The 15,715-nt window shown below is 40.1% G+C and overlaps 1 protein-coding gene across 1 annotated transcript in view; it reads left to right on the forward strand.

Moving 5' to 3' along the window:
* The window catches only part of igdcc4 (immunoglobulin superfamily, DCC subclass, member 4), a 232,452-nt gene that overhangs the window by 172,295 nt on the left and 44,442 nt on the right, over positions 1-15,715 (forward strand). Inside the window, exon 11 of the mRNA XM_061878024.1 lies at positions 4,656-4,868. Coding sequence (XP_061734008.1) covers positions 4,656-4,868 — 213 coding nt within the window. The remainder of the gene's footprint in view (positions 1-4,655; positions 4,869-15,715) is intronic.

The following is a 15,715-nucleotide window of genomic DNA, read 5'->3' on the forward strand; positions in this document are numbered from 1 at the left end:
TGTTTAGAAAGTAGTTGACTTGGAAGTGTTTAATATAATTTGGGGAGAGTCCGTTGCTCCCCTGCTAAAGACCTATCTGCTCGACGCTGAAGCGCTGACGAGATGCGCTCTGAATACACACTGCTGATTGACTTGTTACCGCTACTGTTGTAACCAATCAGATGGTTGTGTGGGAGGGACAATGCAGGGTGCTGTGCAGGAGACAGAGGCAGAACGGAGCGTAGATCCTTGTTAAGATTTTAGCATCGGTACTCCTCCGCACCGAACCGGAAACCCCGTACCGAAACGGTTCAATACAGATACACGTACCGTTACACCCCTAATATACAGTTGTGGTCAAAAGTGGCTGTCTTGAGTTTCCAATAATTTCTATAACTCATATTTTTGTGTGATAGAGTGATTGGAGCACATACTTGTTGGTCACAAAAAACATTCATGAAGTTTGGTTCTTTAATGAATTTATTATGGGTCTACCGAAAATGTGACCAAATTTGCTGGGTCAAAAGTATACATGTAACTATGTAAATATTTGGTTAAATGTCTTTTGGCAAGTTTCACTGCAATAAGGCGCTTTTGGTAGCCATCCACAAGCTTCTGGTTGAGTTTTTGACCACTTTCCTGGACAAAGTTGGTGCAGTTCAGCTAAATGTGTTGGTTTCCTGACATGGATTTGTTTCTTCAGCATTGTCTTTGCGAAGGCCATTCTAAAACCTTAATTCTAGCCTGATTTAGCCATTCCTTTACCACATTTGACGTGTGTTTGGAGTCATTGTCCTGTTGGAAAACCCAACTGCGCCCAAGACCCAACCTCCAGGCTGATGATTTTAGGTTTTCCTGAAGAATTTGTAGGTAATCCTCCTTTGTCATTGTCCCATTTACTCTCTGTAAAGAACTAGGTCCATTGGCAGCAAAACAGGCCGAAAGCATAAAACTACCACCACCATGCTTGACGGAAGGTGTGGTGTTCCTGGGATTAATCAATCATCCATCCATCCATTTCCTACCGCTTATTCCCTTTCGGGGTCGCGGGGGGCGCTGGCGCCTATCTCCGCTACAATCAATCAATGTTTATTTATATAGTCCTAAATCACACGTGTCTCAAAGGGCATCCTCGGTTCAGATCCCATATAAGGGCAAGGAAAAACTCACAACCCAGTGGGATGTCAATGAGAATGACTATGAGAAACCTTGGAGAGCACCGCAGATGTGGGTGACCCCCGCCCCTCTAGAGGAGACCGGATGCAATGGACGTCGAGTGGGTCTAGCATAATATTGCGAAAGTCCAGTCCATAGTGGATCTAACATAATAGTGAGAGTCCAGTCCATAGTGGTGCCAGCAGGGGACCATCCTGGGCGGAGACTGGTCAGCAGCGCAGATGTGTCCCCAACCGATGCACAGGCGAGCGGTCCACCCCTGGTCCCGACTCTGGACAGCCAGCACTTCATACCATGGATTGATTAACGTGGACCTCGACTTAAACAAGTTGAAAAACTTATTCGGTAGTCAATAATTGCACGGAATATGTACTGAACTGTGCGATCTACTAATAAAAGTTTCAATCAATGTATCAATTGCTTGAAATTGTGTACCCCCTTCCACAAGGGAGAGGGGGGGCAGAGCAGAAAAGAAAAGAAACGGCAGATCAACTGTTCTAAAAGGGGGTCTATTTAAAGGCCAGAGTATCCAAATGAGTTTTAAGATGGGACTTAAATGCTTCTACTGAGGTAGCATCTCTGTTACCGGGAGGGCATTCCAGAGTATTGGAGCCCGAGTAGAAAACGCAATATAACCCAAATATTTTTTTTGGGCTCTGGGAATCACTAATAAGCTGGAGTCCTTTGAATGCAGATTGGTACAATACAATCGGCAAGATAGGATGGAGCTAAACCGTGTAGTATTTTATATGTAGGATTAAATAACTCACCTTTTCTCCTCCAAACATGTTGCTGGGTATTGTAGGCAAACAGCTCGATTTGTGTTTCATCTGACCACAGAACTTTCCTCCAGAAGGTCTTATCTTTCTCCATGTGATGTCAAACCCATAATAAATTCATAAAAGAGCCAAACTTCATGAATGTTTTTTGTGACCAACAAATATGTGCTCCAATCATTCTATCACAAAAAAAATGAGTTGTAGAAATTATTGAAAACTCACGACATTGTTTCCTATACAAGTGTATGTAAACTTTTTATTTTTTTGTATATCGTGATAGACATGTAATCAAAAAAATGTGTTCGATAAAACGTTCATGATATTTTATATCGTGGTCTGTCGGGTGATTCAATAAAGGCACTTGCGGTCTTAGCAAAAACATGTGGGAGGCACATGCTAAAGAGCCAATCACATAACAGTATCAAGTGTGGTTGCGCCAACTTGCTGTCTCGCTGTTGATTCTCTGCATGGAGTGAGAAGAGAAAGTACAAATGAGTGCTGCAGAGAGCGAATAAATTGTCGATAAAACAGGAAAAGTCACCTTGAGCGTCTGGCAAATAAACAAAAACAATTTCAAACAGACCGTGGCCCTTCGCCGCACTCATATTTTCTTTTAAACCCTCATCTGGCCCTACGTGGTTGTACGGAAACAACAGGTAGGAACATAAGTACAGAACTGTATAAATAAACTTAATACTGTCCGAGTTATTTGATGAGGAACCCCAAGATGCAGAGATGGAGGCAGGCATTGGATATGAAGACATGATTTAATATAAATAATAGAACAAGAGCAAACAAAAAGCATGCACGTGGGCGGATATAAACTAAGGGAGCTAGCACTGGGAGCTAGATAACAAAAAGGAACTTTAGCATGGAAGCTAGCGGGTAGCAAACAGAAAAACTGAGAACAGCTAATTGCTAACAAAAACAGCTTACCGCTACGACGACCAGGACAAAATGTAGCACGACAGGTAATAGCTGAAATGATGCCAGACACGACAGGTAGCAAAGACACAAGAGTGACATGTGGTAACGACAATACAAGTCCGAATGACAATTCAATGATCTAGCCCTGACTGGAGGAACAAAGCAGGTAAAATAGGAGCTGGCTGATTGAAATCAGGTGTGGCCAGATGCCAATCAGCCGCAGCTGAGTGAAAACAGCACACAGGGAGACAAACAGGAATCTGAACCAAAATAAGAGCACTTGACAGGAACTAAAGACAGGAGATACCAAACACAGACAAAACAAAGACAAATGCAGAGGAAAAAACTATAACATAGACAAACTGTCAGGGGAAAACCTGGCAAATACAATATATCAAATGTGCTACTTTAAAATGACTGCATAATATAAGAATAACAGACCAAATTAAATGTTGAAATGAAATGAGTTTATTTCGGTCATTTAATCAACCATTTTGTGTGATCTATTTAACAGCACAGATTATACAAAATAACAATCATACACACACACAAAAAGAAAAAGGAATCGACTAAAGCCAAGGCTTATGTGTGCCTATCCTATACATTCACTGAAAAGTCAATTGCCTGGAACTTCAAAGTTAAAAAAAATCATAGGATAAAAGTAATCATTGCTCTATTTCATAATTATTTCACCTTTCAAGGCTTTCTTAGACCTTAACAAAGAACTACATGTCTTCTACTTATCAATGAGCTTGTTCCACCTTTTAACTCCTAAAACTGAAATACGTTTTTATTTTATATTTGTTCTTTCCCTTATATTTCTAAAATCAATATCCCCCGTAAATTATAGTTTTCTCTTACTTGAAATAACCTAAGAATACAAGCTAGAAGACTGTTGCTCTTTACTAGGAACACATTTTCCATTGTTTTTTAAAACACAATATCTGATCATTTTAACACATTAGAACTTATAAATAAATGATAAATGGGTTGTACTTGTATAGCGCTTTTCTACCTTCAAGGTACTCAAAGCGCTTTGACACTACTTCCACATTTACCCATTCACACACACATTCACACACTGATGGAGGGAGCTGCCATGCAAGGCGCCAACCAGCACCCATCAGGAGCAAGGGTGAAGTGTCTTGCTCAGGACACAACGGACGTGACGAGGTTGGTACTAGGTGGGATTTGAACCAGGGACCCTCGGGTTGCGCACGGCCACTCTTCCACTGCGCCACGCCGCCCCATAATAATGGATTGGTATGTTCATAATAGCACACTTTGTGTATTATTCTAATTACCCTTTTTTGAAGTTTAATTATTGGGTCTACGTTGCACAGACCTTGTAACTTTCCATGTAATTTTATGGCAAAAAATAAATTAAACATTATCTGGTTTCTCTATATTTACAATTTTAGACATTGCGCTATTTTGTTACACTTTATTAAGCATTTGTTATTGCCTCTTCATTTTATGAGGTTATTTTTGAGTGTTCAAAAGCCTTTTTAGAGTTTTGTTTACATTGAGTGTTTTCATTGGTTGTGTTCACATTTCCTTCCTTAATGTCTTGTTAGGTGTGGGGATTAAAATCATAGGAATGTTACATTTGCAAAAAAAAAAGAAAAAAAAAAAAAGAAAGTATTTAATATATTTCTCTCCGTGTCCATATTTCCATAGGTCATAAAAAATATCAATAATGATCGGTATCGACCAATACAAAAAACGTATATCGTGATACACTTTTCGGCCATATCGCCCAGCCCTAATCATAACGTTTTTTTCCCCCTTCAGTGATCTTTGCGCCCACTGAGCTGAAGGTCAGAGCCAGAGTGAACACGCTCAATGTCACATGGCATCCCTCGCCAAATCACACGGCCGTCTCTGGCTACAAGCTGTCCTGCCGAGAGGTGGAATCTGAGCCGTCAGCCAACGCAAGGAAGGCAACGCAGACTCACATTGTTAGGCTTCGTAAGAAGGCCAGGTATCATCTCCTCACTGGGCTGGGTGAGTTATTTTCTTTTATTTGCACGTGCAGTCAGTACAAAGGAAAATCATTACATCTGTTTCAAAACCTTAAATCCTCATGCACACACTCAGGAAGGGATTTCCTGGGTGGATCTCGTTTGAGAGGAAGGGTGGTGCAATGCAGTCTTCTGAAAATGATGAAAATCGGTACTATACATATCAAATGACGCTGTGGTCAAGGATGGAATTGCGACAAAACACATTTTCAGGATAAACAATCTACTGCCATCTGGTGGCTAAAGTGGATAGTGCAATCTCACAATTCGTCACGTTTCATGTGTCAGGTAAACCGTGACAAATGGGACCATATGCATCCCCTTCCTACTGTAGATACTGTATGTTATATTCTGTAGACCACCGTCATATTGCACAACATGCTGTCCATTCACATATACTGTCGTTATGAACTGTTTGGAGTGACCCCAGGGTGCAAAGACATGGCTGTTTGTAGGATTACTAAAATTTTCAATAATAAATACAAACCCCGTTTCCATATGAGTTGGGAAATTGTGTTAGATGTAAATATAAACGGAATACAATGATTTGCAAATCATTTTCAACCCATATTCAGTTGAATATGCTACAAAGACAACATATTTGATGTTCAAACTGATAAACATTTTTTTTTTTTTTTTTGCAAATAATCATTACCTTTGGAAATTGATGCCAGCCACACGTGACAAACAAGTTGGGAAAGGTGGCAATAAATACTGATAAAGTTGAGGAATGCTCATCAAACACTTATTTGTAACATCCCGCAGGTGTGCAGGCTAATTGGGAACAGGTGGGTGCCATGATTGTGTATAAAAGCAGCTTCCATGAAATGCTAAGTAATTTACAAACAAGAATGGGGTGAGGGTCACCATTTTTGTAAGCAAATTGTCAAACAGTTTTAGAACAACATTTCTCAACAAGCTATTGCAAGGAATTTAGGGATTTTACCATCTACGGTCCGTGAAATCATCAAAAGGTTCAGAGAATCTGGAGAAATCACTGCACGTAAGCGATGATATTACGGATCTTTGATCCCTCAGGTGGTACTGCATAAAAAACCGACATCAGTGTGTAAAGGATATCACCACATGGGCTCAGGAACACTTCCACTGTCCAAAACCACTGTCAGTAACTACAGTTGGTCGCTACATCTGTAAGTGCAAGTTAAAACTCTACTATGCAAAGCGAAAGCCATTTATCAACAACACCCAGGAACGCCGCTGGCTTCTCTGGGCCCGATCTCACCTAAGATGGACTGATGCAAAGTGGAAAGTTATTCTGTGGTCTGACGAGTCCACATTTCAAATTATATTTGGAAACTGTGGACGTGGTATCCTCCGAAACAAAGAGGAAAATAACCATCCGGATTGTCATAGGCGCAAAGTTCAAAAGCCAGCATCTGTGATGGTATGGGGGTGCATTAGTGCCCAAGGCATGGGTAACTTACACATCTGTGAAGGCACCATTAATGCTGAATGGTCCATACAGGTTTTGGAGCAACATTTGTTGTCATCCAAGCAACGCTATCATGGACGCCCCTGCTTATTTCAGCAAAACAATGCCAAGCAACGTGTTACAACAGCGTGGTTTCGTAGTAAAAGAGTGTGGGTATTTTCCTGGCCCGCCTGCTGTCCAGACCTGTGTCCCATCAAAAATGTGTGGCGCATTATGAAGCGTAAATCACGACAGCGGAGACTCGGACTGTTGAACGACTAAAGCGCTGCATAAAACCAGAATGGGAAAGAATTCCACTTTCAAAGCTTCAACAATTAGTTTCCTTAGTTCACAAGAGTTTATTGAGTGTTGTTAAAAGAAAATGTGATGTAACACAGTGGTGAACATGGCCTTTCCCAACTACTTTGGCACGAGTTGCAGCCATGAAATTCTAAGTTAATTATTATTTGTAAAAAAAATACAGTTTATGAATATGAACATCAAATATGTTGTCTTTGTAGTGCATTCAATTGAATATGGGTTGAAAAGGATTTGCAAATCATTGTATTCCGTTTATATTTACATCTAACACAATTTCCCAACTCATATGGAAACGGGGTTTGTAATTAGTTCACACAAAGCAGTGAAATACAAAAAAGTTACAAATGAAGCAGTACAAAGGGTTAACTAAATAAGACACAGAGTAAAAGTAGCAGGAAGCAGACAAAACGGAAGAACATATGTCTAGGGAGCGACACCAAATAGCGCTAAGTGAAGTGCAAACTGCACAGAATAGCAAACATAATTGTGTAACACAATAGAAATAAACAATCTGGTGTTTAGTTGCATCACTCTGTATGTAGTGAACAACCAAATACAGGAAACAGCAATGTGACGTAACAAAGTAAAAGCACAACACAGGAAATAATGGCAGAAACAGAATTAAACTTAGACTTAGACTGATTGATTGACTGATTGATACTTTTATTAGTAGATTGCACAGTTCAGTACATATTCCGTACAATTGACCACTAAATGGTAACACCCGAATAAGTTTTTCAACTTGTTTAAGTCGGGGTCCACGTTAATCAATTCATGGTAGACAAACTTTATGATCCACAAGGTAAATTGTTCCACACAGTAGCTTAGTTACAAAGGATGGAAAGTGTAAGGATCGAAAGGACAATGCAGGTTTAAAACAGGCTATAAATGTTACCGAAAAGTCCATATTGTCATGTTGAAATGGATTATACAAGCAAACTTTGCATTGAAAATGCGTTGAAAATAAAAACTCACAATTGGATTCCGATTCTTAAGATGACGAGTCAAGTCAGAATGTATTCACAATTCGACTTTATTCTTCTTTTAAGCCGATCCCCGCAAAATATTATTTGGTATACGAATGAAAATAAAACCTTTGCAAAACAGTTAACAGGTTTCAAAAGCTATTGTTGGCTGCTGACGTATGGCCAATGAGTGCCTTGAATGAGCTGAAAACCGACATAAAAAAATGTTGGTTTTTAAAAATGTGTTCTTAAAAATATAGTGAATACAATTTATTATTATTATCATACTTGCCATATCATACTCTCCCTTAGAGATAGGGTGAGAAGCTCTGCCATCCGGGAGGAACTCAAAGTAAAGCCGCTGCTCCTTCACATCGAGAGGAGCCAGATGAGGTGGTTCGGGCATCTGGTCAGGATGCCACCCGAACACCTCCCTAGGGAGGTGTTTAGGGCACGTCCAACCGGTAGGAGGCCACGGGGAAGACCCAGGACACGTTGGGAAGACTATGTCTCCCGGCTGGCCTGGGAACGCCTCGGGATCCCCCGGGAAGAGCTAGACAAAGTGGCTGGGGAGAGGGAAGTCTGGGTTTCCCTGCTTAGGCTGTTGCCCCCGCGACCCGACCTCGGATAAGCGGAAGATGATGGATGGATGGATACTTGCCAACCTTGAGACCTCCGATTTCGGGAGGTGGGGGGGAGAGGGGTGGGTGGTTGAGGGCGTGGTTAAGAGTCAAATATTTAATATACATATATTAAATATATACATATATTAAATATATACATCTGTCACTATTTTTCCAACCACAGCTAGACTCTCTGGCAGAGAAGAATTTTAGCAAAAATACTAGCCATTATGGACAACACCTCCCACCCACTACACTCGGACCTTGCGGAGAGAATAAGCACGTTCAGTGGAAAGCTCAGACTCCCAAAATGTAACACGGAACGACACAGGAGGTCCTTCATACCGACAGCCATCAGACTGTATAATGCATATGTTCCTTGACTGCACTTAAATGTAGAATATATGTAGAATATATTTATACTATTCATATATTATATACATAATATATTATGTATATTATATTATTTATTATTATCATTGTTTATTGTGAGCGAACTGTGGTGCTGAATTCTATTCTACATTCTATTCTATTCTACGTACAGTAGATTGCAGTATTGTCCTGTTTAAGTGTGTCACAAGTTCATAACATTGGAGCTCACGGCAGACGAACTGCTTTACGGTAGACGAAAATGTGACTGCTGTTGTTGTGTGTTATTACCGGGCTGGGAGGACTTTAATGAAACTGCCTAACAATAAACCCACATAAGAAACCAAGAACTCGCCCCTGATCATTCTACAGTTATAACGTCATTGGGCAGACACGCTCTTTATACTGTGGGAAACCGGACGTGAAAACAGACTGTCGACACGTCACTCAGGTCTGCTTGGAGCTGGAGGGGGCGTGGCCTCCAGCTCCGCCTGAATTTCAGGAAATAATTTGTCCCGGGGGTTTTTCGGGAGAGGCGCTGAATTTCGGGAGTCTCCCGGAAAATCCAGGAGGGTTGGCAAGTATGATTATCATCAATCAACAAGAATAATAATAAGAATCGCAAAACAGATGTGAATTGATTTTTTGGAGCTCCCTTAAAAAATACATTTCCATACGGGCATGAGGAGAGATGCACACTGGCCATTCTTCAGGACATTCCGGCTAAGAGTGTGTGCGTGTAGGCTGGACCAGAGTGTTGATTTATAGATGGGTAAAGCACATGTTACAACGACATACTATTTTCTGCAACAGTGTTTTTTTGGCAGGGATACCTTCTCTGGCTTCATGTCCATCCATCATCTGTGTCTCGTTTCGGGCCGCAGCTATCGATTGTTTTAGTAATGGAGTAATCTATCGATGCGTTTGTTTGATTAATCGAGTAATCGAATAAAACACACTTTATAGCCTCAACACATAACATACGCGTCATCATTAACAGAAGTGGTTGTCAGCAAATTCCTGGTGTAGATACCTATATTAAAGTAAGTGAGTGTGAGTGGTCAACATCCATCACCTTCATGTATTTTTTTCATGCGCTTTAAAATGTTATGTGCACCTCTCGTGTTGTTTCCAATGAACCCAGTAGTATTCATTATTAAGCATAGGGCTGGGCGATATGACTAAAAAATGTATCACAATATAAGTCAATCAATCAATCAATCAATGTGTATTCTTTCATATCAGTCGATATCGATAATTATTTATAAAAAAACAATACAAAAAAACTATTCTAAATAAAGACCAGGAGAAAAAAGGCTGAGTTTAAATACTTTTATTTAAAATATAACCTTTAACCTTTAGAACGAGGTCAGCATTAAGAAAAACAGTCAAATAAATGAAAATACTGGTCGATGTGCAAATATTGACATTAAATAAATGCTTACCCAGACTTCTCAACTATGCTGAGCGGTAGCATGTCCTTCGCTAATTGATACACCACTGCATCCCTTATTTCTTTACAACGTTTTGAATTGTTGTCGTCTGGCACTGCTGCCGAGTGCCTCTCGATGATGGTCTGTTGTTGCCGCTTGGGTGCTGTCCCACTTGCACCGGCTGATGTTGTGGCTGTTTGCTACTGGACTCCAGCGGGTGAGAGCGGCTCAGGTGGTAAAAGAAGTTTGTCGTGTTCCAAGACTTGGTCGGGACGATGACCTTGCAAAGTTTGCAGACAGTATTACTCTGATTCGTATCGGACTTAAACAATCCAAAATACTGCCAAACTGGTGACGTGACGTTTCCTTTTTTATTTACAATTTCCTCTCGTGCTGCCGCACTCATATTCCCGTTTCGTTGATTTACGTGGACCCCGACTTAAACAAGTTGAAAAACTTATTCGGGTGTTACCATTTAGTGGTCAATTGTACGGAATATGTACTGAACTGTGCAATCTACTAATAAAAGTATCAATCAATCGTTTATTGAGTGTTGTTAAAAGAAAAGGTGATGTAACACAGTGGTGAACATGCCCTTTCCCAACTACTTTGGCACATGTTGCAGCCATGAAATTCTAAGTTAAACATTATTTGCAAAAAAAAAATAAAGTTTATGAGTTTGAACATCAAATATGTTGTATTTGTAGCATATTGAACTGATTATGGGTTGAAAAGGATTTGCAAATCTTTGTATTTTGTTTATATTTACATCTAACAAAATTTCCCAACTCATACAGAAACAGAGATGGTAGTAAGCGTTTGCCAAAATCTATCTAAAAGACTCCCAGACCATGAGAAAAAAAATTTTTTGTCTGATGAGACAAAGATTTAAGTCTTTGACATGAACGCCAGGCGTCATGTTTGGAGTAAACCAGGCATCGCTTCTACCCTCACTACAGTGAAGCATGGTGGTGGCAGCATCATGCTGTGGGGATGGTTTTCAGCGGCAGGAACTGTTAGACTCGTGAGGATAGAGAGAAAGAAATGCAGCAATGTACAGATACATTCTGGAGGATAACCTATTCCAGAGCGCTTTTGAACTCAGACTGGGGCGACGACTCATCTTTCAGCACGACAACGACCCTAAGCACACAGCCAAGATATCAAAAGAATGGTTTCAGGACACTTTGTAAACGTCCTTGAGGGGTCAACCTAGAGCCCAGACGTGAATCGGATTGAACATCTCAGGAGAGATCTGAATAATGGCTCCGCACAGACGCTTCCCATTCAATCTGATGGAGTTTGTGAGGGGCTGCAAAGACGAATGATAGGTGTGCCAAGCTTCAAGCATCGTATTCAAAAAGGCTTGAGGCTGTAATTGTTGCCAAAGGTCCATCAACAAAATATTCAGCAAAGGCTGTGAATACTTATTTACATGTGCTTTGTTAGTTGTTGTTTTTTTAAATGCAAACATTTCTAAAAAAAACAAAAAAACATTTGCACATTGTCATAACGGGGAATTGTGTTTATAGTTTGCATTTTCTCCCCGTGAATGCGTGGGTTCCCTCCAGGTACTCTGGCTTCCTCCCACCTCCAAAGACATGCACCTGGGGATAGGTTGATTGGCAACACTAAATTGGCCCTAGTGTGTGAATGTGAGTGTGAATGTTGTCTGTCTATCTGTGTTGGCCCTGCGATGAGGTGGCGACTTGTCCAGGGTGTACCCCGCCTTCCGCCCGATTGTAGCTGAGATAGGCGCCAGCGCCCCCCGCGACCCCGAAAGGGAATAAGCGGTAGAAAATGGATGGATGGATGGACATTTTGAGGACAAAATTGAAGTTATTCCATTTCTGCTGTAACACAACAAAAGGTGAGGAAAGTGAAGTGCTATAAATACTTTCTGGATACCCTGTCAAGTTCTCTATGCTGGTGCAAATATGTGGTCTAAACCAGTGGTTTGTCAACCTTTTTTCAGTGATGTAGCCCCTAATCAGAGCAAAGCATTTTTGGTTGAAAAAAAGAGATGAAGAAGTAAAATACAGCACTATGTCATCAGTTTCTGATTTATTACATTTTATAACAATGCAATATATTGCTCATTTGTAGTGGTCTTTCTTGAACTATTTGGAAAAAAAAGATAGAAAAATAACTAAAAACTTGTTAAAAAATAAACAAGTGATTCAATTTTAAATAAAGATTTCTACACATAGAAGTAATCAACTTAAAGTGCCCTCTTTGGGGATTGTAATAGAGATCCATCTGGATTCATGAACTTAATTCCAAACATTTATTTTTTTGAAGTATTATTCAATAAATATATTTATAAAGGATTTTTGAATTGTTGCTATTTATAAAATATAAAAAAAAAAAAAATGTCACGCACCCCATGGCATACCTTCAAGTACCCCCAGGGGTACGCTTACCCCCATTTGAGAACCACTGGTCCAAACGACCTACAGTTTCCTATTCACGTACCCATGCACTCCAAATCATTATTGAAGTTCTAAAAAAGATAACCAAGTTTGCCTAATTAATGTTGTATATGTTTTCACATGTTCTCCAATTATTGCTGACTTTCAATCGGGGTGAAACGATCAATTATTTCATTATTAAATAATGAATGAATGATATGAGGTGGCGATTTGTCCGGGGTGTACCCCGCCTTCTGCACAAATGCAGCTGGGATAGGCCCCAACCACCTTCTGTGACACAAAGTGGGACAAGCAGTAGAAAATGGATGGATGGATGGATGGATGGATAAAATGCAGTAATACAGCGGATGGTAGCATTATCTTTTGAAATTAGAATAGAATGGATAACCACTATACCATAAACTCATGGACTGGCGATAGAAGAAGAAGGTTTGTGACCGCTAGCTAGCCGTTGGCACCGCTAATTGCTAGCTAGCAACTGGCACCGAAAAGCGCAAGTTAGCAGGTAACTCTGTGAATGCTAGCTAGCAGTTGGCGCTACTAATTGGTAGCTAGCTGGCAGCTGGTGCCGCTAATCGCTAGCTATCAGTTAACGCTGGCACTCACTAGTTGGCAGGTGAAGCCGATTTTTGCTAACGCTCAAATAGTGCTGTAATTTTTCGCCAGTTTACTGTAAATGTTAACCTGACTGCAAGACATATTAACGTCTTTCCCCATGACAAATGTCATAACCTCATCTAAACTTTCATCAAACCATTACTGTCTGAGCATCTAAGCTTTTTAATTGTGCACATTTAATCTACAGCCTTTAAATAATTTAATTGTTTTTAATTAATCGTTTTGTTTTTTTTAAATAACAAAGCAATATAAAACACCACACACAAAAAACACTATACATCAACAACACAGTCATTCACAACGGCAACAATGTGATCATAAAATGTAAAAATATCTTTAATTATTTTTCAAAATGTGGTCATGAGAAAAAAATATTCAGTAGATGTGAAACTAACATTACTGTTCAGACAATAAATCAAGATATTAAAACACAACTAATCACAATCCAAACTCATTTTGCCTTCATCGTTAAGAAAAAACCTTAAATTTAAACGGAAGATGATGATCAGAATTTAATTACAATAAAATGGCTTGTAATGGGCTTCACGGTGGCTGAGGGGTTAGTGCGTCTGCCTCACAATACGAAGTTCCTGCAGTCCTGGGTTCAAATCCAGGCTAGGGATCTTTTTGTGTGGAGTTTGCATGTTCTCCCCGTGAATGCGTGGGTTCGCTCCAGGTACTCCGGCTTCCTCCCACTTCCAAAGACATGCACCTGGGGATAGGTTGATTGGCAACACTAAATTGGCCCTAGTGTGTGAGTGTGAGTGTAGTCTCTCTATCTGTGTTGGCCCTGCGATGAGGTGGTGACTTGTCCAGGGTGTACCCCGCCTTCCGCCCCGATTGTAGCTGAGATAGGCGCCAGCGACCCCAAAAGGGAATAAGCGGTAGAAAATGGATGGATGGATAAAATGGCTTGTAAGAAGAATTTATTGTTTCTTTTGCCAAGGAAAGTATATTGTATTTATATCGCTTTATTTTGTGTTGCTTAATTGTAAAGATTGATTGATAAGTTTATTGACATCTTAATGAATTGAATCCATGTAATGATTTAAAAAGGCATATGAATGGCACAAAAGCCAAAAGGCTTGTTTCCATTGTGGTCCGTTAAATATTCATCACATTAGATTCAATAATAAAACATATATAACCTGTAACATGTATATGGTCATGAAGTGGTGGTGACAATTAACCCCAAGGTGCAGGGATGGCAGGCTTGGTACAAGAAAACATGGTTTTAATGTTCAAAAAATGCAAGGAAAACAGAAACCAGGAAACAGCAAACAGGGACTGGAGTCAAGATCCAGGAAATAGCTCACAGCAAACAACAAACAATACCCGAGCTCTGACTGGAGGGCAAGGCAGGTTTAAATAGCAGCCGACTGATTGACACCAGGTGTGGCCAGGCGCCAATCAGTCGCAGCTAAGGTGAACAGCGGTAAGGGAGGTAAGCTGGAAACTGAACAAAAATAGGAGCACTGACAGGAAATAAAACAAACATAGAGAAAACTAAAACATAACCAAAACTTCAGTGGCAAGCCTGACATATATAAATTTATGTACATTTTTTTATAAAGTACAAACCCCGTTTCCATATGAGTTTGGAAATTGTGTTAGATGTAAATATAAACGGAATACAATGACTTGCAAATCATTTTCAACCCATATTCAGTTGAATATGCTACAAAGACAACATATTTGATGTTCAAATGATAACATTTTTTTTTTTTTTGCAAATAATCATTAACTTTAGAATATTGATGTCAGCAACACGTGACAAGAAAGGTGGCAAAAAATACTGATAAAGTTGAGGAATGCTCATCAAACACTTATTTGGAACATCCCATAGGTGTGCAGGCTAACTGGGAACAGGTGGGTGCCATGATTGGGTATAAAAACAGCTTTCCAAAAAATGCTCAGTCTTTCACAAGAAAGGATGGGGCGAAGTACACCCTTTTGTCCACAACTGCGTGAGCAAATAGTCAAACAGTTTAAAGAACAACGTTTCTCAAAGTGCAATTGCAAAAAAATTTTGTATTTCCACATCTACGGTCAATAATATTATCAAAAAATTCAGAGAATGGGGAAATCACTCCACGTAAGCGGCATGGCCGGAAACCAACATTGAATGACCGTGACCTTCGATCCCTCAGACAGCACTGTATCAAAAAGTGACATCAATCTCTAAAGAATATCACCAGAAGGGCTCAGGAACACTTTAGAAAACCACTGCCACTAACTACTGTTCATCGCTACATCTGTAAGTGCAAGTTAAAGCTCTACTATGCAAAGCAAAAGCCATTTATCAACAACATCCAGAAACGCCGCCGGCTTCTCTGGGCCCGAGATCATATAAGATGGACTGATGCAAAGTGGAAAAGTGTTCTGTGGTCTGACGAGTCCACATTTCAAATTGTTTTTGGAAATATTCTACATCGTGTCATCCGGACCAAAGGGGAAGCGAACCATCCAGACTGTTATCGACGCAAAGTTCAAAAGCCAGCATCTGTGATGGTATGGGGGTGCATTAGTGTACAAGGCATGGGTAACTTACACATCTGTGAAAGCAACATTAATGCTGAAAGGTACATACAGGTTTTGGAACAACATATGCTGCCATCTAAGCGCTGTCTTTTTCAT

The sequence above is a fragment of the Nerophis ophidion genome, linkage group LG02, assembly GCF_033978795.1.
Source record: "Nerophis ophidion isolate RoL-2023_Sa linkage group LG02, RoL_Noph_v1.0, whole genome shotgun sequence".
Lineage (NCBI taxonomy): Eukaryota > Metazoa > Chordata > Actinopteri > Syngnathiformes > Syngnathidae > Nerophis > Nerophis ophidion.